Source organism: Enhydra lutris, unplaced genomic scaffold, assembly GCF_002288905.1.
Source record: "Enhydra lutris kenyoni isolate GAN:26980312 unplaced genomic scaffold, ASM228890v2 scaffoldscaffold79, whole genome shotgun sequence".
NCBI classification, from domain to species: Eukaryota; Metazoa; Chordata; class Mammalia; order Carnivora; family Mustelidae; genus Enhydra; species Enhydra lutris.
Genome location: NW_019154163.1, coordinates 4,855,268 through 4,879,988, shown reverse-complemented (window position 1 = coordinate 4,879,988; position 24,721 = coordinate 4,855,268). Strand labels below are relative to the sequence as shown.

General features: G+C 35.6%; 1 protein-coding gene across 1 annotated transcript; it reads right to left on the bottom strand.

Moving 5' to 3' along the window:
- Positions 1 to 1,555: 1,555 nt before the first annotated feature.
- On the bottom strand, positions 1,556 to 2,580 carry LOC111160937 (cysteinyl leukotriene receptor 1). The gene is given in 2 exon segments (XM_022524337.1): positions 1,556 to 2,356; positions 2,359 to 2,580. Coding segments are annotated over 2 exon segments (1,023 nt in total).
- Positions 2,581 to 24,721: the final 22,141 nt, after the last annotated feature.

Below are 24,721 nucleotides of genomic sequence, written 5' to 3'. Positions count from 1 at the left end.
ATTAGCAACCAGGTCTTCTGCTTCCAATTTAGTGCTCTTCCATCACGCTATACTTACTGAATAGCAGAAAGCTAAGAACACGAGAAATGAAGACTGAATGTTTTGGTAGATATTATGTTTGATCTTCACCTCAAACAGGGAAAAAATGGTATAGGATAAAACTGTAGATACTGCCAAATCTCAGGTATTTTAAAAATAAATGGATACCAGTTAGATATACTATGCCTTAGAGTTCCTCTTCTTTTTGTTTTGAGTGTTTTCCTAAGGGGTTGCGACATTAGAAGTGAAATAGAAATAACATACACATGGAAGATTCAGATAGAATCCTTTCATAGCTTTTTTCTTCACCATTATCATTTATTTTCTCTGAGGTAATGTGCCTTTTGAAACACAGAATGAAGGAACAGACCACACTTCAGCAAAAGCTTGCCCATGAATATTATATTTCAGCCTTAATCAAGTTGGTATGTTTAAAGAACAAAGCTTCCACTGTAATATAAAACCCGATGTAAACATCTCCTTGATATTTCTATCTACTTGCCAATAGAGAAGAAAAAGTACAAAATAATAATAAAACTTGTAATTAACTTCCATGCATAAGTGCATGTCATAGAGCAAAATCTCTGATATAGTTACATAAATATAAGTACTTCCAAAACAACTTATAGTATCAACATTCAAATTTTATTAAAAAACCCACTGTAGGTAGTTTTGATCCCAATAAGTCTGTAGAAAAATAAAACCCTTTCCCTCTTCTTTAGGTAAATTTTAAATTGCTTCTGTTCCTATATGGGACTGTCAGTTGTTTGGTTCTTAAGGAAGAATTGTAGGGAGAAAATTCCCTGTAAGAACTTCAATAAGCAAAAAAACCTCCATCATTCTCTTTTGAGGGCCTGGGTCAGGAACAGAAGGAAATTGGACACAAACTAGCTTTTGACCAAATTCATATTCCTCAGTTTCCAGGTTGCACATTGCATGGAGTCTTTAGGGCCATTTGGCTGCATATTAGGGTGTTCTAACACTTGCATATTCTGTTTTGGAAGAAATGGCCCTACTTTGCCTAGTCATTCAATACTACAAAGAAAGAGGGTGACAGGACATTTTATGTAACTCCTGGATCATTCCAGTTCTCATCTAACGGCATGCATACAAAGGAATATGTTAGAGTGATTGGGGACTAATTGCTAATTTTGTACCTTAAAGGACTAGTTCTTAAAGGACTAGTTCTTATCCTTTGTGAAACTTTTATTTGAGGGAGAAAACTTTGATTTCAGATCCATTTTTTACAATGCCAACAAAAATGTTCTTCACCTTTCAGTGAATGATCAAAAAACTACTTATAATTTAGTTAATAGTTGTGGACTGAATTTTTAAAACTTAAAATATCCTTAGGACCTCTAACAATGTGGATTCATAAATGAGATATATTTATAGGCGTACATGCAGTTAAGTACTTATAAATTATTAATGGAAATACTCATATTTTGTAGATAATTTGAGGTAATATTTGTTTGGGAAACTTTTTTCAATGATTTTCATTGGAAATGGGTTTAAATTATTCTCTACATGTTTCTTCTCCTTTTTCTGGCAAAGAGCCCTTTTTCTTGGTTGCATAAGTCACACTGGACAGGGAATGCTTTCTAAATGTAGACAGTCTTCTCCTAAAGCTCCCCCCTGAAAAGAAATATAAGAGAGGGTCAAAGCAACAATTTGATGCAGCCAGAGACAAGGTTATGACCACTGACTTTTGCATTCTAAGAACAGAATCACAAGGTTTAGTTTCATTGTGTAAAAAATTAAGGTGGATGGTGCGTTGAATATGATATGGCATGAAGCTAATCAAAAAGGCAGCTGTCACAACTATGATCATTCCTACAGCTTTTTTGCGGCTTGATAGATTTTTCTTCAGTGAATTTTTAAGTAAGGTTAAAATGATCATTGTGTAACAGACAATTATAATAACAAAAGGAATGATAAATCCAACAAACAATGACACATAATGCAAGACCAAAACATAATTTTTAGCTTGATTGTCCTGTGGAGGCTCAAAGCACTTGGTATTGTTTTTGTCATCTTTGTAAGTTTTGGACATAAGAAATGGAGAACTGGTCAAAATCACAAAAATCCAAATGCCAACACATACAAACCTGGCTTTCTTCTGTGTAATCAAATTAATGTTCTGGACTGGAAAAACAATTGCAATACACCGGAAAAAGCTCATGGCTGTCATAAAGAAGATACTACAATAGAGGTTGACATACAAGGCATAGGTGCTGAGACAGCACAAAAAGTCACCAAAAAGCCAAATGCCTTTGTGAACATAATAGACTACACGGAGAGGCAGTGTACACACACACACAGTAGATCTGCTACTGCTAAATTAATCATGTATACTTGGAAAGCTGACTTCTTGTGATATGTTTTTATGAGGACATAGAGCACAAAGCTATTTCCAAAGAAACCCACAACAGAGATCATAGAGTACAAGGTGGAATACACTTGATTGCGGAAGTCATCAATAGTGTCATTGCACGTGTTGTTATTGGCAGAAGATAATGTCAGATTCCCGACTCCATCCATGTTTCTCTAGGACTGTATCCTTGGTACCTAAAAAAATATATATACTATATGTGTATATATATATATATATATATATATATATATATCCTTGTCAATTTTTATTAGACAATAAATTACAGGGCTTATTAAGATTTCATTTTATAGGGGCGCCTGGGTGGCTCAGTGGGTTAAAGCCTCTGTCTTCGGCTCAGGTCATGGTCCCAGGGTCCCAGGGTCCTGGGATTGAGCCCCATATCAGGCTCTCTGCTCAGCGGGGAGCCTGCTTCCTCCTCTCTCTCTGCCAGCCACTCTTCCTACTTGTGATCTCTGTCTGTCAAAAAAATAAAATCTTTAAAAAAAAAGATTTCATTTTATATTGTCATTATATATACTTTTTGACCATGGCAGGAAGCAGAGATGGTGGGGCAATAAAGAGGGATTCAGCAGCACCTTGCTTCCAGGAGAAGGTTTTGGGTCCTATAGGCATCAAGAAAACTCTTTTTCCCTCCTTTTCCACCCAAGTTGGTTTAATGGACTTCCTTCTAATCTTCAAAACCTAGCCAGGATAACTCTGCTTTTCTTTTAATTCATATTACTCTTGTGCTATTCTGTAAATCTTCCTTTTTAATTGAGTTTTTCTATTAGATAAAATCTTTAATGATAGTCATTTTTCATAAATATAAATATCCATATATCCATCCTTTATCTATCTACAGCTATCTATCTATCATCATCTATCTATTGGAAGAGCATTGTATTTTCTTGGAGAATAAAATCTAGGTGAAAATACTCAGTTCCCAGAGGAACCTGGGTGGCTCAGTGGGTTAAAGCCTCTGCCTTCAGCTCAGGTCATGATCCCAGGGTCCTGGGATTCAGCCCCACATTGTGCTTTCTGCTCAGCAGGGAGCCTGCTTCCTCCTCTCTCTCTGCCTGCCTGTCTGCCTACTTGTGATCTCTGTCTGTCAAATAAATAAATAAAATCTTAAAGAAAAAAAAAAGAAAATACTTGGTTTCTTCAAGAAAAGGGCTTCCCAGGTAACATCTGCTGGTTGATGCTCATTTAATTGTTTTAATGAGGGAAAATTCCAAAGAGGTAAAAAAAATTTTTAAAAAATCTGCACCATAAGTTAAGGCCCTGAGGAAAGATGTAACATAACTAGTTAAAATATACTTTCTGGGTAAGGATATTGTTGCAGCTGTTTATTCTTGCTCTCTTCCTAGACTCACTCTCAAAGCCATACTATTCAATGATGCATGGTCATTTCTTTCATACCAAGAGGTTGTTACTTGGTATAGGTTAGTTAAGCTATATCAAGACAGTCAATTAAGGCATTAAACAAGCTCTGATCAGATAGCTCTAGGCCTAGGGATGAGACAATGTGAAAATAACTTCTAGTGTTCCTCCACATTCTTTAATTCTTTAAGAAAGTGGTAGCAACTCATCAATATGGAATATGGTGGATAACCTTTTCTTTTTGGGGATAATCTTTGATTAAAGTCTGATTTCTTGGCCTTTTACACAGTTCTTTCTCCCTAGTAAAAGAAAGTTGGGGTTTGTAAGGTGGCAAGACTGCTTGAACATGCAAGAACTCCCCACAATGGAGGGGATTGATCTTGTCTCTGAATTAGAAGTAATGAAACGAACAGCTATAGGAATGGTTGTAGGTGGGATATAACTTCCAGGTTTACTACTGTTAACAACTTAGCTAATTGTTTCATTTTTTCCTTTAATTGAAAAATGTCATAATTTTTCACCAAGAACTGTTGGTATATGACAAAAAATTGAGGATGAATCATTCTGAGGGTGGATATCTAAGGTCCAAGAGATAAATGAGTTGACTATTCCCAACTTCTGCATTATTTCTGTTTGCTTTCCAGTTACCTGCCTCTGTCACCATTGGTTCCCTGAACTCAGGTGCAATTGTGGAAAAGAGGGAAACTGCCTAAACTTAAGTCTTTCCCGGTTAGCCCTATTGCTAGGTTTTCCACAAATTGTGCAGTTATGATGAGGCACTGGATGGCGCGGTTGAGACTTTTTTGCTATACCTTTCGAGAACTACACTTGAAAGGTGTTAGATTAATTACCATCTGTCTTTCCTATCACAATCAATCCCCACAACATCTTTCTAAAAGCTCTAGATAAATTGTCCATATACTGGGGCTTCTTCCAACTATATCATATTCTGTTCTAAAAACTTCAGTGGTCCCTGAGGGCTTTCAGAATAAAATCCAAATAAAATAAAATCCAAATAAAATCCAAACTTCTAGGCTCTCTATAGTCTAGTTTCAACTAAATTTTCCTAGCTTCTCTCTCACTTTTCTTCTTTGCACACCCTATAATTCAATGAAACAACTATTTTACTATGCTAGGGACATGTGCTACATGTTTTCTCACCTGTCTTTTTTTCATGCCATTTCTTTTGCCTAAAATACTCTTTCCACCATCTAGGTATATGCACAAACTCGAATTACACCCTTTTTGGGTGTAAAGACTTTAAGACTTTCCTCATTCTCCTTCCAAAGTAATTTCTATCATTTTCCCTTCTAGAGAACTCTAAATTTCTCTTTCAGATCAATGATTTGTATGTATATGTTATCTTCCCTTATAGACTATCTGGTTGATATATAAGAAGGCATGTCACACAAGGCTAAGACATACGTACTTTGATCATAAGTGTTCAACAAATGCTAATTGAGTGAATGAGTGAATGAATAAATGAATGATGAACAAGTTTGTCATTTTAAATTATTATTTATCATTCAAAACCACTTAAAGTTATCTTTGCATTCCAGTATCATTTAAAATCTTTCCAGCCTCAGAGCCTAAAGTTGCTTCTTAAGGTATTAAGGAAGGAACTAAATCGTAATGCTAACTGTAAGATTGAAAAACATTCATATCTTGACACAGAATAATCATTTATTTGTTTTTGTGTTAAATATTATAAATTTGACATTCCAGATCTTTGAATGAAAGATGCCAAATAAAACTGATAAATTAATGGACAGCAGATGGTCATTAGTCCCATTAATACATTTTCCAGTCCTTACAGACCAAAATAAACTTTCCTGGTAATGTTGGTATCTTAGGTTTGTTTATTTATAACTAAGTCAAATCAATGACTTGTATTAGGTCATAAAAAGAAAATTGTAGAACTTTCAAACAAGTAATGACTCATAGAAGGATAGAGATCATGTAGTCTAAGCCACTCATTTCACAAATTATGGCTTTGCTTATCTTAAACAGCATTTAATTTATTTTTATAGAATTTAATGTGATCCCCAAATAATGAGACCCACACTATATGAATTCAGAGATACCTAATTCCTATCCCTGCCTTCAAGCAGCTCAAAGTCTGGGTGGGGGGTGATAACTCAGAAATATGGAAAACTTAAAATACAGTATGGTAAGAACTCTCTTAGAACAAAGAAAATGGGCTATTAATTGGTCAATATAAACAAACAATAAACACAAAATTAATTTTTTTGTGCAGATGACAAAGGAATTTACTTTGTTAAGATAATTTGCAAGTTGAAGAAACAAGATTGATTTAGAAAGTGGAACCATACCTCTTTCTGACACTGCAGTGCCTTTCACAAGTTTTCCTAGTTAGTGGTCAGTGCTTCTTATGATGTAATTTCAGATGAAGTCTAAAATGAAATCACAAGATTGAAAAGAAAGTCAGTGACCTTAGGAGTCCAGAAGGGTTATGGGAACTTAGTGGCCTTAAGTACAGATCCAGGGTGTGTCATGGGACATCACAACTTTACCGACAGATTTAGGTCTAGTTATTTGATTCCTTCCATGCCTCTTTCTTTCTTCTACTATCATTTTTACATCCCCAGGGGATGGGGGTGGAACTTTGAGTATGGACCAGGGCTGATCACAAATTTTTGTTGCTGTGTGCAGGAAGCTTCTTTATCTAAAGATGAACCCAGGATTATAAAAATACTCTCCTCTCTATGAAACCATGATATTTCCCCTATTTTCTCTTCTAAAATGTTTGTTATTAAGTTCAAAGGGGAAATAATTTGGAAGTTCATATACAAGGATCTGTTTTTTTAGGGAAAAGCATTAGAACATTAAAAATATCAAATATATCTATCTGGAATGGCTTATGGACAGTTTTTCTTGAAAGAATTATAGATTCGAAGACCTTGGGCCTTTCTCCCTAAAATCTCACAGTATCAGTTATTGTTTATATCATTAATTTGGCATATTTATATGCCTTCAGAAATCAACTGTTTTACAGTTTGTATTGTTAAATTTTCATGAGTATATGCTTCTCTTCAATTAAACTATATCAGAAAATCTAACGAAGTGTAACAAATCTCCAAGAAATAAACAAATAAGGGCTTTTGTGAAATGGTAGCAACCTGCACAACCCTCCCCCCCCGTTTATATTTCCCTATGGCAATTTTCATCCCTGAATGCGGGCACCACATAGGCTGGCCACTTTTCATTTATCTGTGGCCTAAGTACCAAAAAATAAATATCTTTCAGTTTATCCTTAGCAAGTATCAACACACCAGACTTTTCTAAAGGAACTCTGCTGAAAAAAAAAAGAAATCAAATGGAAAATAAAGGAAATTAAAAATATAAAACGGAGACAAGTTTTAAAAGTAGGAATATGAACCTACAGCTCTAATATTGCTGTTTGAATCCACTCTGTATTCAAATATTCAATTTTTTAGATCCTCTCCAATTTATTTTCCCCTTCTGAATTTCCCTTCTTCTCCCAATAAGGAATTGTTATAGGTAACTTACTACTAGCAGTCTGGGTGAAGTATGGGCTGCAGGCGAGGAACTAGTCAAACTGAGTTGGCTTTTTATTTTTTTACTTATTCAATAAATTTTCTTTTTTGTTTAGCTTGTCCTAGATATCTGTAATCAATAAAGGTATACTGACTGAATATTGAATGAAAAAATTCTGAGCCTAAAATTATATGATTTCACTCATTTATGGAGAAAATTAACTTTACTCTGTCACAATTTTGTGTTTAGTCAAAGCTTATATTTTTTCCTAGTGTGGAAAGAGAAAGAAAGTTTGTGAGCTTCTAAGACCCATCTATGAGAAGTGTAGTTTTACCAGGCTAATGTACTAGTTATCTATATCCATGGTAGTTGTACAATTATAGTTTAGTTCACGGTACATGCACAAGAGATTACATGCCACATTGTCTGGGCAACAGTGTTTCCTCAAATTTGGGATTCTGACATATCTTCTATTATTATTATTATTATTATTTTTAGAAATTCTGAGCTTTGCATATAGCAGGCACTCAATACTTTCACTCTTTGCCTTTTTTTTTCTAGTTTCCTCAAGGACTCTTGTCTCTGGCAGTAGCTTCTGCTAAAATTGGATTCTACCATTCTTATCTGGGTGATTGGGTGGGTAGACATCAGGCCAATAAGTGAAAGTGTGGATATACAATTTTTGATTTTAATTATTTAGTTTAGGTTTTATTTAGATTTTTTTTTTTGGGTCACCTTAAATCCATGAGAGAGTGTGTGTGTGTGTGTGTGTGTGTATTCTTTCTTCAGGCTTTAGCCTCCAATGAACCTATAACCTGGTCAAGCAAGCTCCAGTGAATGAGGGAAGTAAGAGATTCAGAAATAATCTGACAATACAAGGTCCCAATTCACATACGATACTCTTTATTGTTGCTGCACTGGAACTACCTATAAACAAGAATGACTTATACATTTTGTACTAATAAGTGTGGTCTGGGTAGAGCTGGGGCTCTACCTACCTAGGCTGGTGTCTTCTATTAAGTGAAGGTAGTAATAGTATTTCTTCTTTTATTTCTGGTCAAGCAAAAAGCCATTCCTCTTCCTCTCAATCCAATTTAGTACATTTCTCCATTGATGTCCTGCAGTGTTTTGTTTGTACTATTCTTGCTAATTTTCATTTATTGTTTTGTGTCATAGTCATAATTCCCACCCCAATTCCACTAGACTTTAAAGAGCAATAACCAAGTCTTATTCTTTCTGTATTTCATGCTGTGCACAGTTCAGTGTGTTTTAAATATCAGTTGGTTTGAATTAATCAATTTTCTATAAACTTTTAGTGATGTTTTACCAAAATCAGAGGGAATCCTTGCATGGAGAAAGACAATGAACATGGTGGAAAGTTTGTAGGACTGATAGGCCCAAGACCTGGATCATACCTCAGGCTATCGTGGATGATTAATTGTGCAATCTTGAGTAAATTACTTCCTCCCTACGATCTCTTCACTTATCTGCATTTCAATAGGTTTATATTATATATCTCTGAATTTCCTTTCAGTTTGCCATTCTAGAAATCTATCATTTTCCTTGGTTTAAATTTTGGTATCATTTTCCTTGGTTTAAAGGAATTTTTTTTCCTTGTTTAATCTTAGGAACAAAAGGAGCAAGTAAGATGGGAGATCTATGGCTTTAGTAAAGAAGAACATGGACAAAAGCCTGGTTTTAAAATAATATTTTCAATAATGCAAATAATGTTTGCAAGCTTGATTTAAGACTAGTAGGTGTTCCCTGAGTTTTAGGTGAACATCTGAGAGATATACCCCATCCTTCTTTGATTATATTAGCTGTTCTCAGGATACAAATTTGGCCAGGCCCTCTAAAGGCAACACAGAAGTTCTAGCTTTGACAGTGGTTTCTAAACTAAGTGCTAATCTTATGATGTAAAGTCATCCCACTTTCTAGGACATTTTTCTCACTGGCCTTACCCCTTTTGGTATATAATAACAAGTTACAACATCTCTTTTTCTGGCAGTATTATCACCATTCTTTAGATCTTCTAACAGAGAAACTTCTAAAGTCATCTTTGTTGTTTCCTTTTTGTCATCTTTTCTATGAGATGCCCCTCGTGCTTGATCATATGGTGTTAGGGTTGCAGGACCAACAATACATCCATCCATATCTCGGCTAATACATGACATCTATCTTGCAAAGTATCTAACAAGCCTTAATTTCTTTTAAATGACTATCTGATATTACATTTTACTCTTTGTTTTCTTCATTCTCTTTCATTACTGGTACTATTTCTTCACTTCTGGCTCTCCTTACCTCATACATAGATGACATAATTACCTACTTTCTACATGTACCTTGTATTTTAGCCATCCTGAACTGTTTGTAACTCCTGGAGAGGTTTCTCATACCCTATTAATTTCAGGCCTTTTTGCCTCAAAATCATCTTACACATTACTGCCACACTGGTCATTCTTTAAAAAAAAATTAAAATTATTCTTCACACCAGTCATTCTTTAACCTTTGGTTGCACTTGCCTTTTGGCTGCTCAAGAGCCTACAATGACTATAATAAAATCCCAGCCTTATATTTCAGGCAACCTCTTCCACAATCTAACCTTAGTCTCCTATCCAACCTTCCATCTTACAGAGAAAGATAACAATGACAGAAGCCAAAGAAGTATTAGTAGTTGGTAAAAGAAAAAAAATCCACTATTAAGTACTAAGGAGAGCCTAGGGCTGTCAGAAGGAGAGCCCTGAAATAAACTGTGGGGTCTTTTTGGATGTATAGTTTTTTCAAACTAAGATGTGATGCAGAATGAAAGTGACAGCCTAATTATTGAAATAGTGACTCTTGGCCAGACTTGGGTCAGGGACAAGGTTATCCTGACATGCAAGTTTAAAATTCTGATTGTTTTGACAGGCATGTTCCTTGAGTGTAGTATAGGGAGCCACCAAATTAAGCCAATATCCCTGCTCTTCAGATCAGTGATTTTTTTCTCCCGGAGATTATGCCTTATAGTACCAAGGTTTAAGTTGTTTTTAATGTTATCCTGTCATCATTTCCACGTATCCATGGTTTTTACCCAACTCCTTCTCCCGAGGCCCACCTCCAGCCCTGCACTACTTGAACCATATTTTGAGCAATGAAACATCTATTTTGACCTTGTTATTGATCCAATCTAAACAAATCATAAACCTTTTTTTTTTTACTTTTAAGTAATATCTTTGGAGATAATCAAGTATACTTGATATTTCTAATAATCCTAATCAGGGGAGATGCCAGGGCCAACTTTGATCAACAGAATGACAGGTAGGAGTTTGTTTGTGTTCTGGCCTTTGGACTCTAAAATGGTCTTATGAGATGATCTTACTTCTGAAATTTGGCTCCCAAAAGACTGTGAGAAAATTTTTAATAGTTATATTACTCTAAATTTGGGGACTTTACACTATGACTGTATTTTGTTGGACTAAAGCAAATTACAAATCATCTTACTTGGGAAAAGGACTCTCTTATTGGGGTTATTAAGTGCCCAAAAGACCAAAATAATCTGCATAAGGAGAGAGATATACATTCTATAAGGAACAGGAATATAATGTGGAAATTTACACTGAGTCTACTATGTTTTCCAAAATATAGGAAGAAAGTGAAATAATTGAAAATTAGAGGGAAAGGAACCTGATTGATTTTAAGATAAGTTGGTTTTAAAAAATGTATGTTTTTGAGAAAGGTAGTTGTAGGTTATGGTGTTGAGGGGTAGCAGAAAATTTCTTCAGTTTATATCATGGATAAGCAAGAGGACTACAGTTGTTTAAAATACCCCAAACTCCACAAGGAGGTTATAAACTCACTTTATTTTAAAGTTTAGAATTTGAGGGGTGCCTGGGTGGCTTAGTTGGTTAAACATCTTACTTCAGCTCAAGTCATGATCCCAGGGTCCTGGAATTGAACCCCACATTGGGCTCCTTGCTCAGTGGAGAGCCTGCTTTTCTATCCCCCTGCCTGCCACTCCCCCTGCTTGTGCTCCTTCTGTCTCTGTCAAATAAATAAATAAAATCTAAAAAAAATAAAGTTTGGAATTTGAAGAAATGTCCAATTAGAAAATATTTAGGTTTAAAAACAATCTTAGGAAGAATGTGGTCATTGATTTTAAATGTTTCCAAAAGATGAAAGAGAATGAAATTCATAAAATGGTGATTGGATTTGGTAATTAGGAGGCCAGTGGTGACCTCAGAGAATACATTTACAATAGAATACTGAGTTTAGAAAAAATATACGAGGGTTAAAACTTTTAATCGGACTTTTTGGTCTCCATTTAGATAACCATTATCAATAAAAAGAGAAAAAGTATGAACGAAGATATGTTAGTTTTCTATTGATGTATAACAAATTATCATAAACTTAAAACAACACCAACTTATTTTCTCTTAGTTACCATGGTTTAGGAGTTCAGGTATGAGTTATCTGGGTCTTCTGCTTGGGGTCTTACACAACGGCAATCAAGTTGTCAGCCAGAACTCTGACCTCACTGGAGGCTAAGGATCCTTTTCCAAGATCACTGGTTGTTGGCAGAATTCATTCCTTGTTTTTGTATGATTAAGCCCTGTTTTCTTGCTGACTATTGACCCGGAACCACTCTTAGCTCCTAGAGGTCACCCTCAGGCCCATGACACATAACCCCCTTCTCTCACAACATGGTTATTTGATTTGCTTTCTTCCAGGATATCAGGAGAGTGATCTCTCTGTTCAATTCTTTCTGAATTCATTCTATTAACTTAAGGTCTTTTGTGGGAGCTGGGGGCTGGTCTTCTTTTGAAGTGCTCACCTGATTAAATAGTGCCACCCAGGACAACTTCTTGTTTGGTTAACTGAAAGCCAACTGATTGGTACTCTAACACATGAATGAAATTCCCTCATATTTGTAGTCCCATCCATACTTAAGGGGAGTTGATTTTATAGAGTTGTTCACGAGGGAGAAAGAATCCTGGAGCCATCTTTAAATTCCACCTTCCAAAGAAGAAATGTCTAGGAGGGATTTTCTAGGGAGGAAAGTGTTGTCCAAAGGCAAGCTAGAAAAATCTACAAAGAGTAGCAGCAATAGAAATGTGGGTTTATACATAGAAATGCGAGGATAATTGGTTAAAGTTCTTCAAGTGGGTGTTCATTTCTTCTCAGACACTTTTTTCCTGCTAAGGTGGGAGTGAAACAGTTGTAGTCGGCATATAAATGCTCTAACAGAAAAAGATGATCAGAAATCTTTGCCTAGAGTCCAGGTGAAGTCTCCTGGTTAACTTAGAGGAAAAGCTAGGAATGAAACTGAAAGCTTCCAGATAAAGGCAAGATTTTTCAATATGGAAAGAAGCTCTTTTAAAAAGGCACAAAATGCCATTAAAGAAACTCAATGGGGAAATAAATCATTCAGTTGTTCAATATTGGGTAGCCTTTAGTGTGGAGGAACAGACTATGCCTTACTTCCATAAATGTTACAGAACAGTAATGCAGTTACATTTTTCTCAGGAATGTATACATTTTTGAGACTCTGGCTAGTACATCCCTAGGTATCTACTCTTAGTTAATAGAGTGAAATGGAAATGGTCTATAACTATGCAATGGCAGATGAAAACTTAACTAAATTTAATTTAATTGAGCAAAAATCTTCTGTTTTAATTTTTTTTTTAATGGCTTATTGTTTGTCATGAATAGAATAAAATGAAATGTCTATTGAGTCTTGTCTAAATTACCTCAAACTATTAAATATTCAGCTAAACTTACTGAGGTTGAACAGAAATTTTTTAAGGATAAGGTTGGAAACTGAATCTCTAACTTCTGTATTTCTATATCTATAAAGATTGGTAAAAATACAAGAGCAATTTGTAGTAAATACTAAATGAGGAGCAGAAAGGTAGCAGCTGAGTAGGAGGGCCCTAGGTTTGCCTCGTCCCACAAACACAACTAGATAGTTCTCAAATCATCTTAAATACTCCAGAAATTGACTTGAAGATAGACAGAAAAAAGCCAGAAAGGGGGAGAGGAAACATCATATTGAAGAAGGTAGGAAGTGCTGAGAGGTGGTTTAAGGAAGAAATAGACTGTGGGTGTTGTGGAGGAGAAGGGCCATGGTCCTTGGAGAAGGGCAAGAAAGAGATGAACACACAAGGAAATGTGCAAGGAAAAATTTCCCCCAAAGCCATTGGTGTGGAAAACAAGAGGGGCTGAATTTCATGAGTTCTCACAACCAGTAGGGCTTAAAGCCTAGAATTTAAATGGTCAGCATGCTTGGCTGGGATAGAGCCCTGAAAGCACTGCACTGCTCCTGCAGAGAAGACAGGCAAACAACTGGCAGACAGGGTGGAAACAGCAATCTAAAGAGCGCAAAGAGCACTTGGGGCACGCAGTGGAGAGATTATTTTTTCTTCTCAGAGCACCTCATTGAGATGCAGCATTCATGGAGACAGCTCTCAGGGAAAAAGTTGCTGGCTGGCAACATTTCCCTCCCCCACCCCTCAGCATAAACACAGAGCCACCTACAGCAAATAGCACAGCACTGACACTGGCTGCCTAAATTGTTTACACTAAGCCCCACTCCCCTGTGCTCTTGTGGAACTGCCCTTCTTGGTCACTCTTTCCCCAGTCCCAGTGTGGCAGGTACCTCCACCGGAAGACTAGCACAAATCCCTCCTCACACCATTTTACAGACCAGAGAATTTTGCAAGGCTTCAGTTCCAATAGAGGTGGTGACAAGTCTCATTGCATAAGCAGACAAGAGCACACTTAGCTAAAATTTTCCACAAAGGCCAGGGACCAAACACTGCCCACAGCAGTCAAGGAAAACCTCTGCAGATGACAGGCTTGGAGGTTAGAGAAGCCAGAACAGAACAGCAGAGAACACACAACACACACTGGAGGTACTTCCTGAAGCACCAGGCCTTGGGCACTATATGATCTTTTCTTCATAAGGCCATTACTTTCAGGAGAAGGAGATAAAACCGTTTTTTCTAACAAAGAAGAAAGCAGAGACTGAGACAAAATGTGCAGACAGAGGAATTTATCCCAAAAGACAGAACAAGATAAGGCCACTGCCAGAGACCTAAGTGAAACAAATATAAGTAAAATGTCTGATGGAGAACTTAAACAATGATCATAAGGTTACTCACTGGGCTTGAGAAAAGAAGACATAAGGGAGACCTTTACCATAGAGATAAAAGAGTCCAAAAAGAATCAAAGAGATGAAGAATGTCACAAATGAGATTAAAAACAAGTTTCATGGAATGAACAGCAGGCTAGAATAGGCAGAGAAACAAATTAATGACCCAGACAAAGTAATGGAAAGCAATGGAACTGAACAAAAAGGAGAAAGAAGAATTATGCAAAATAAAAATAAGCTTAGGGGACTCAATTACTCCATCAAATGTAATAACATTTGTATTAGAGGAGTCCCATAAGAAGTAAGAGAAAAGGGGGCAGAACATTTATTTGAAGAAATAACAACTGAAAAACTTTTCTAATCTGGGGAAGGAAAGAGACATCCAGATCAAGAGACACAGAGAACTCCCATCAGAATCAACAAAGGTAACACCAAGACATATTGAAATTAATTTGAAAAGTGATAAAGAAAAAAATCTTAAAAGTAGCAGGACTGAAGTATTCCTTAACTTATAAGGAAAGACCCATAAAGCTAGCTCGAGATCTATTAACAGAAACTTGGCAAGCCAGAAGGCAGTGGCATGATATATTCAAAGTGCTGAATGGGAAAAATCTGAAGCCAGCCATCTTCTACCCAGTAAGACTGTCATTCAGAATCGAAGGAGAGATAGAGTTTCCCAAACAAAACCTAAAGAAGTTTGTGACCACTAAACCAGCTCAGCAAGAAATATTAAAGGGGGCTCTTTAGTGGAAAGGAGAGACCAAAAGTGACAACATAAAGGCAGGAAACACAAGAGCAGTAAAAATAAGTGTTTCTGTAAAACTCAGTCATGGGACTCACACACAAAAATGATATAGAATATAATAACATACACCAAAAATGTGACGAGTAAAGGAAAAAGGAATGGGTTCAAATGTGAATTATCATCAACTTAATATGGACTGCTATGTACAGAAGAGGTTGTATACATGTATAATGGTAACCATATATAAAAAACCACTAATAGATATGCAAAGAATAAAGAGAAAGAAATCCAAATATATCACTAAATAAAACCAGGAAATATGAAAGAAAGACAAGAAATGAACAGAGAAAATCTCTAGAAAAAAAAACACAAAAAGTAATAAAATGGCAACAAATACCTATCTATCAACAATTACTTTGATGTAAATGGATTAACGCACCAGTCAAAAGACATAGGGTGTCAGAATGGACCAAAAAACAAGACCTAAGTATATGTTGCCAACAAAAGACTCATTTTAATTAATTAATTAGTTAATTAATTAAATATATTATGTTAGTCACCATACAGTACATCATTAGGTTTTGATGTAGTGTTCCATGATTCATTGTTTGCATGAAACACCCAGTGCTCCATGCAATATGTGCCCTCCTTAATACCCATCACCAGGCTCACCCATTCTCCCACCCTCCTCCCCTCTAAAACCCTCAGTTAGTTTCTCAGAGTCCATAGTCTCTCATGGTTTGTCTCCCCCTCCGATTTCCCCCCCTTCATTTCCCCCTTCCTTCTCCTAATGTCCTATGTGCTATTCCTTATGTTCCACAAATAAGTGAAACCGTATGATAATTGACTTTCTCAGTTTGACTTATTTCACTCAGCATAATCTCCTCCAGTCCCATCCATGTTGCTGCAAAAGTTGGGTATTCATCCTTTCTGATGGCTGAGTAATAGTCCATTGTGTATATGGACCACATCTTCTCTATCCATTCGTCTGTTGAAGGGCATCTTGACTCTTTCCACAGTTTGGCTATTGTGGACATTGCTGCTATAAACATTGGGGTGCATATGGCCCTTCTTTCCACTACATCTGTATCTTTGGAGGTAAATACACAGTCGTGCAATTGTTGGGATACAGCGTAGCTCTATTTTTAATTTTCTGAGGAAACTCCGCACTATTTTCCAAAGTGGCTATACCAATTTGCATTTCCACCAACAGTGTAAGAGGGTTCCCCTTTCTCCACAATCTCTCCAACGTTGTTTCTTGCCTTGTCGATTTTTGCCATTCTAACTGGTGTAAGGTTGTAATCTCAATGCAGTTTCGATTTGAATTTCCTTGATGACTAATAATGATGAACATTTCTTTCATGTGACTGTTAGCCTTTTGTATGTCTTCTTTGGAGAAGTGTCTATTCATGTCTTCTGCCCATTTTTTTGACTTGATTATTTGGTTTGGGTGTTGAGTTTGAGAAGTTCTTTGTAGATCTTGGACATCAACCCTTTGTCTATAGTGTCATTTGCAAATATCTTATCCCATTCTGTAGGTCGCCTTTTGTTTTGTTGACTGTTTCTTTTGCTGTGCAGAAGCTTTTTATCTTGATGAAGTCCCAAAAGTTCATTTTTGCTTTTGTTTCCCTTGCCTTTAGAGATGTGTCTTACAAAAGACTCATTTTAGACCTAAAGACACTTTCAGATTAAAAGTGAGGGAATGGAGAAATGGATGTGGAAAGAAAGCAGGAATAGCAATACTTATATTGAACAGAATAGACTTCAAAACAAAGACTTTAACAAGACAAAAAATGACAGGCACTATGTAATAATCAAGGGGACAATCCAAACAGAAGATAAAACATTTGTAAATAATTATGCACCCAGTATGGGAACACTGGAACATATAAAATAATTAATAACAAACATAAAGGAACTCATTGTTAATAACATAATAATAGTATGGACTCTAACATCTTACTTACATCAATGGGCAGGTCATCTAAGCATAAAATCAACAAGAAAACAATGGTTTTAAATGACACATTGGACCTGATGGACTTAATAACTATATTCAGAACATTCCATCCTAAAAGTGCAGAATACACATTCTGTTCAAGTACACACAGAACATTCCCCATAATACATCATGTATTAACCCAAAACACAAGTCTCAACAAATTCAAAAATATCAAGCGTATACCATACATTTCTTCTGACAAGAATGCTATGAAACTAGAAGCCAACCACAAGGAAAAGTTTGGAAAGACCACAAATACATGTAGGTTGAACAACATGCTACAAAGAATGGATCAACCAGGAAATCAAAGAAGAAATTAAAAGTACACAGAAACAAATGTAAATGAAAGCACAATGATCCAAAACTTTTTGGATGCAGCAAAAGCAGTTCTAAGAAGGAAGTTTGTAGCAATACAGACCTACCTAGAAACAAGAAAAATCTCACATAAATAACCTAACCTTACACCTAAAGCAGCTAGAAAAAGAAAAACACACAAAGCCTAAAACCAGAAGAAGGAAGGAAATATTAAGACTAGAGCAGAAATACATGATATGGAAACTAAAGGAATAATAGAACAGATCAATGAAACTAGGAGCTTGTTCTTTGAAACAATTTATAAAATTGATAAAATTTTACCCAGACTTATCAAGAAAAAAAGAGAAAGGACTCAAATAAAATCAGAATGGGAGGATAAGTAACAACCAACAACAAAGAAATACAATCAGAACATTATGAAAACTATATGCCAGCAAATGGCATAACCTGGAAGAAGTGAATAAATTCCTAGAAACATAAAAACCACCAAAACTGAAAAAGGAAAAATGGAAAAACTTAGATACAGAAAATCAGCATAGAAATTGAACTCCCAAGAAACAAAACTCCAGGAGCAGATGGCTTCACAGGTGAATTCTACCAAATATATAAAGAAGAGTGAATATCTATTCTTCTCAAACTATTCTCAAAAAATGGGGAATAAAGGAAATCTTCCAAATTCACTCTATGAGGCCAACATTACCCTGATACCAAAACCAGATAAAGACACCACTAAAAAGAGAACTAAGTGATGAGAACTAAATGAACTAAATGAAGAAAACTAAAATGAACACAGACACAAAAATCCTCAATAAAATACTAGCAAACTAAATCCAACAATGTATTAATCATTCACCATGATCAAGTGGGATTTATTCCTATGTTGTAAGGATGGTTTAATATTTGTGTATCTATCAACATGATACATCACATTAAGAACATATCTCAGCATAATAAAGGTCATGTATGAAAACTCTTCACTTAATATCATCCTCAATGGGGGAACAACTGAGAGTTTTTCTGCTAAGGTCAGGAACAAGAAAGATATGTCCCTTCTTACTATTTTAATTTAACATAGTAATGGAAGTCCTAGCTATAACAATAAGAAAACAAAAAGAAATAAAAGATATTGTAATTGGCAAGGAAGAAGTAAAACATTCACTATTTGCAGAAGACATGATATTCCATGTGGAAAACTTGACTCAACAAATAACTGCTAGATCTCATAAATGAATTCAGTAAAGTCACAGGATACAAAATCAACATACAGAAGTTTCATTTCTATACAGCAATAATGAAGCAGCTAAAAGAGAAATTAAGGAACCAATTTCATTTACAATTGCAGCAAAACTATAAGACACCTAAGAATAAGCCTAACCAAAGGAGTAAAAAATCTGTACTCTGAAAACTGCAAAACACTGATGGAAGAAATTGAAGATGACACAAAGAAATGGAAGACATTTCATGCTCATGGATTGGAAAAAAAATACTGTTAAAATGTCCATATTACTCAAAGCAATCTACACATTTAATGTAATCCGTATCAAAATACCAACAGCATTTCTAGGGTGCTTGGGAGGCTCAGTTGGTTCAGTGTCTGACTCTTGATTTAGGTTCTGGTCATGATTTCAGGGTTGTGGGATCAAGCCTGGCATTAGGCTCCACACTCAGTGGAGAGTCTGCTTGAGATTCGCTCTCTCTCCTTCTACCTACCCCCCACCACTGCTCATGCTCTCTCCTTCTAAAATAAATAAATAAATTTTAAAAAATACCAGTAACATTTTTTACAAAACTAGAACAAACCCACAATTTGTGTGGAAACCCCAAATAGCTAAAGCAACCTTGGAAAAGAAAAGCAAAGCCAGAGGCATGACAATTCCAGACTTAAAGTTGTATTACAAAGCTATAGTGATCAATATGGTACTGACACAAAATAAACAAATAGGTCAATAGACTAGAATGGAAAACCCAAAAGTAAACCCACAATTATATGGTCAATTAAAGCAGCAAAGAATTTCCAATGGAGAAAAGACAGTCTCTTCAACAAATGGTGTTGAGAAAAATGGACAGGAACATGCAAAAGAATGCAACTGAACCTCTTTATTACACCATACACACAAATAAGTTCAAAATGGATGAAAGACCTGTGAGATCTCAAACCAGAAAAATCTTAGAAGATAGCAGAGCAGTAACTTCTTTCACATTTGCCATAGTACCTTCTTTCTAGATATGTCTTCTCAGACAAGGAAAACAAAGTCACAAATAAATTATTGGGACTACATCAAAATAAAAATCTTCTATAAAGCAAAGGAAATAATCAACAAAATTAAAAGGCAGTGTGTGGGAGAAAATATTTGCAAATGACATATCTGATAATAAAACTCAATACCTCCAAAATGAATAATCCAATGAACAAGTGGGCAGAAGATATGAATAGACATTTTTCCAAAGAAGTCATACACATGGTGAACAGGTAGATGAAAAGATGCTCAGCATCACTTATCAACAAGGAAATGAAAATCAAAATTACATTACAATGAGATACCACTTCACACCTATCAGAACGGCTAAAATTAAGAACTCAAGAAACAACAGATGTTGGTGAAGATGTAGAGAATGGGGAACCCTTTTGCCCTGTCATTGGGAATGCAAACTGTTTCAGTCACTGTGGAAAACAGTGAGGAGGCCCCTCAAAAAGTAAAAAATAGAAATACTCTATGATCCTGTAATCTCACTAAAAGGTATTTGCCCAAAGGATGCAAAACACTAATTCAAAGGGAAACATGCAGCTTGATGTTTATAGCAGCATTATCTACAATAGCCAAAGTATGTAAACAAAAAAATTTATGGGAACAGCCCCAAAATTCATGATCAATGAATGGATATATAGTCAATGAAATATTATTCAGTCATAAAAAAATGAAATCTTGCCATTTGCAAGTACATGATGGAGTTAGAGAGTATTATGCCGAGTGAAATAAGCCAGTCAGAGAAAAACAAATACCGTATTATTTCACTGATATGTGGAATTTAAGAAACAAAACAAATGAACAAAGGGAAAAAAGTGAGAGTCAAACCAAGAAACAGACTCTTAACTATAGAGAACAAACTAATGGTTACCAGAGGGGAGTTGGGTGGGGGGAATGGGTTAAATATGTGGGAGAGATTAAAGAATGCACTTGTGATGTCACCAGGAGACGTCTGGAGGTGTTGAATCACTGTAGTGTACATTTGAAACTAATGTTACAGTGTATGTTAACTGACTGGAATTTAAATAAAAACTTAAAAAATTAAATAAGAAAAATATTAAGTACTAGAAGTATTAAGAGGAAATTAAGCTGATTTTGTAAAGAGAAAGGCTGATTTAAAACTTAAATTATATCCTTTGTAACACTCAATAATAAAGCAGAGAAATGTGGTATAACTCTACAACTTACTACTTTATGCCTAATATTATATTCAATTTGTTAAGAATATATTCTAAACCTCTATTATTTCTGTTTATGTACTTGGCTCAGCTCTTCTCACCCAAAGGTTTTAGGGCAGGTACCATGATTTCTCATCTTTGTTTTCTCAACAAGCTTAGTTCAGAGTTTGGACATGGTAAGCCCTCAGAGGTGTTAATGATTAGTATTGAATTGGCAGGAATATGTTTGAGAATGATAATTGATCTGTGTTGGTCTGAGACTAATAGAAGCCATATTTTACAGGTTTGGCCTTGGCCTACCACTGTTACTGATATCCTCAATAATAGGCAAGGAAACAGAATTATTATTTTATGCAGATGTTACCAATGTACAGGTAGGGGTTAGAATTCTAAATTACTTTGAAAAATTAAATGTGTTAGAAGATGTAATAAGGTGCATGCTTAATAAGCCTGTGTAGTTCCTTCCTTCTTTCCTTCCTTCATCCATCTTTTTCTTTCTTTCTTTCTTTCTTTCTTTCTTTCTTTCTTTCTTTCTTTCTCTTTCTTTCTTTCTTTCCTTCCTTCCTTCCTTCTTCTTTCCTTCCTTCCCTCCCTCTCTCTCTCTGTCTCTCTTTATCTCTCTCTCTATCTCTTTCTTTCTTTCTTTTTTTCTCTTCCTTGCTTCCTTCCTTCATGTTTTTTAAAAAAAATTCAGGTTAGTTAATACATAGTATAATATTAATTTCAGAAGTAAAGTAGAATTTAGTGATTCATCACTTACATATAACATCCCATTCTCATCACAAGTATCCTCCTTAATACCCACCACCCATTTAACCCATATCACCGTCCCACCTCCCCTCCAGCAACCCTCAATTTGTTCTCTATAGTTAAGAGTCTATTTTATGGTTTGTCTCTCTCTTATTTTTTTTCTATGTTCATCTGTTTCATTTCTTAAATTCCACATATGAGTGAAATCATATGGCATTTGTCTTATTTTGCTTAGCATATTTCATTTAGCTTATTACATGTTTCACTTAGCGTAATACACTCTCTAGCTCCATCCATGATGTTTCAAATAGAAAAATTTTATTATTTTTTATGACTGAGTAATATATTCCATATATATATGCCAAGACTTTTTTATCCATTCACTAGTTGTTGGACCCTTGAGCTCTTTCCATAATTTGGCTATTGTTCATAATGCTGCTATAAACAGTGGGGTCCTTTTGAATCAGTATTTTGTATCCTTTGGGTACATGCCAAGTAGTGCAATTGCTGGATCATAGGGTATTCTTGTTTTAACTTTACGAAGAACCTCCACATAATTCTTCACACTGGCTGAACCACTTTGCATTCCCAAAAAGAGTGTAGGAGGGTTCACCTCCCTCTGCATCCTTGCTAACATCTGTTGTTTCTTGTGTTCTTGATTTTAGCCATTCTGACAGGTTTTAGGTGATAACTCATTGTAGTTTTGATTTGTACTTCCCTGATGATGAGTGATGAGCATCTTTTCATGTGTCTGATGGCCATTATGTCTTCTTCAGAAAAATGTCTATTCATGTCTTCTACCCATTTCTTAACTGGATTATTTGTTTTTGGGTGTTTGATAAAAACCTTATAGATTTTGGATACTAACCTTTTATCAGATATGTCATTTGCAAATATCTCCTCCTGTTCCAAAGGTTACCTTTTTTGTTGATGGTTTCCTTCACTATGCAGAAGCATTTTATCTTGATGAAGTCTGAATAGTTTATTTTTGCCTGTTTCCCTTACTTCAGGAGACAGATCTAGGAAAAAGTTGCTACAGCTGATGACAAAGAGGTTACTGCCTGTGTTCTCTAGGATTTTGATGGTGTTTTGATTTTGTGTTTCTGTGTATGGTGTAAGAAAGTGGTCTAGTTTCATTCTTTTGCATGTTGTTGCCCATTTTCCCCAACACCATTTGTTGAAGAGACATTTTTTCCCACCATTGGACATTTTTTTCTACTTTGTCAAAGATTACTTTACCATAGACTTGAAGGTCCATTTCTGGGTTCTTTATTCTGTTCCATTGATCTATTTGTCTGTTTTTGTGCCAATACCATACTGTCTTGATGACAGCAGCTTTGTAATATAATGTGAAGTCCAGAATTATCATACCTCCAGCTTTACTTTTCTTTTTCAAGATTGCTTTGGCTATTCAGAGTCTTTTGTGGTGCCATACAAATTTTAGGATTGTTCTAGCTCTGAGAAAAGTGATGGTGGTATTGTGATAGAGATTGCATTAAATGTGTAGATTGCTTTGAATCGTATAGACATTTGTACAATATTTGTTGTTCCAATCCATGAGAATGGAATGTTTTTCCATTTCTTTGTTATGAAAGAAATTGAAGATAAACACACAAAAAAATGGAAATTCTTTCATAGTGTTCTAAAGCTTTCAGTACAGGTCTTTTAACTCTTTTGTTAGATTTAATCCTAGATATCTCTTGGTTTTTGTTGCAATTGTAAATGGGATCAATTCTTTGGTTTCTCTTTCTGCTGCTTCATTATTGCTATGTAGAAATGCAACGGTTTTCCGTATGTTGATTTTGTATCCTATGACTTCCCTGAATTTGTGTATCAGTTCTAATATTTTTTTGGTGGAGTCTTTCAGGTTTTCTACATTGAGAATCATGTTGTCTGAAAATAGTGAATGTTTGACTTCTTCCTTGCCAATTTGGATGCCTTTTTTTTCTTTTTGTTGTCTGATTGCTGAGGTTAGGCCTTCCAGTGCTATGTCAACTAATAAAGGTGAGAGTGGACATCATTGTCTTGTTTCTCACCACAGTGTAAAAACTCTCAGTTTTTCCCCATTAAGGATGATATTAGCTGTGGGTCTTTCATCTGTGGTCTTTATGATGTTGACATATGTTCCTTTTATCTCTACTTTATTGGGGAAGTTTATCAAGAATAAATGCTGGGGGCACCTGGGTGGCTCAGTGGGTTAAAGCCTCTGCCTTCAGCTCAGGTCATGATCTCAGGGTCCTGGGATCAAGCCCCACATCGGGCTCCCTGCTCCGCGGGGAGCCTGCTTCCCCACACCCTCCACCTGCCTCTCTGCCTACTTGTGATCTCTGTCAAATAAATAAGTAAAATTTTTTAAAAAAGAATAAATGCTGTACTTCATCTAATGCTTTTTCTGTGTCTATTGAGAGGATCACATGTTTCTTATCCTTTCTTTTATTAATGTGGTGTATCTCTTTGATTGATTTGTGAATATTGAACCATGCTTGCAGCCCAGGAATAAATCCCACTTGATTGTGATGAATAATTCTTTTTTTTGAATAATTCTTTTAATGTACTGTTGGATTCAATTTGCTAGTATTTTGTTGAGAATTTTTGCATCCATGCTCACCAGGGATACTGGCCTGTAATTCTCATTTTAGTGGGAACTTTGGTTTGTAATCAAGGTAATGCTGACCTCATAGAAGGAGATTGGAAATTTTTCTTCCATTTCTATTTTTTGGAAAAATTAGAGAAGAAGAAGTATTAACTCTTCTTTAAATGTATGGTAGAATTCCCTTGGGAAACCATCTGGCTCTGCACTTTTGTTTTTTGGGAGATTTTTAAATTACTGATTCAATTTCTTTGGTGATTATCAGTATGCTGATAATATTCTCTTATAATTGTCTGTATTTCCTTGGTGTTGGTTGTGGTCTCTCTTCTCTTATTCATTATTTTATTTATTTGGGTCCTTTCTCTTTTTTCTTTTTGATAAACCTGGCTAGAGGTTTGTCAATTTTATTAATCCTTAAGAAGAACCACCAGCTCCTGGTTTCATTGTTGTGTTC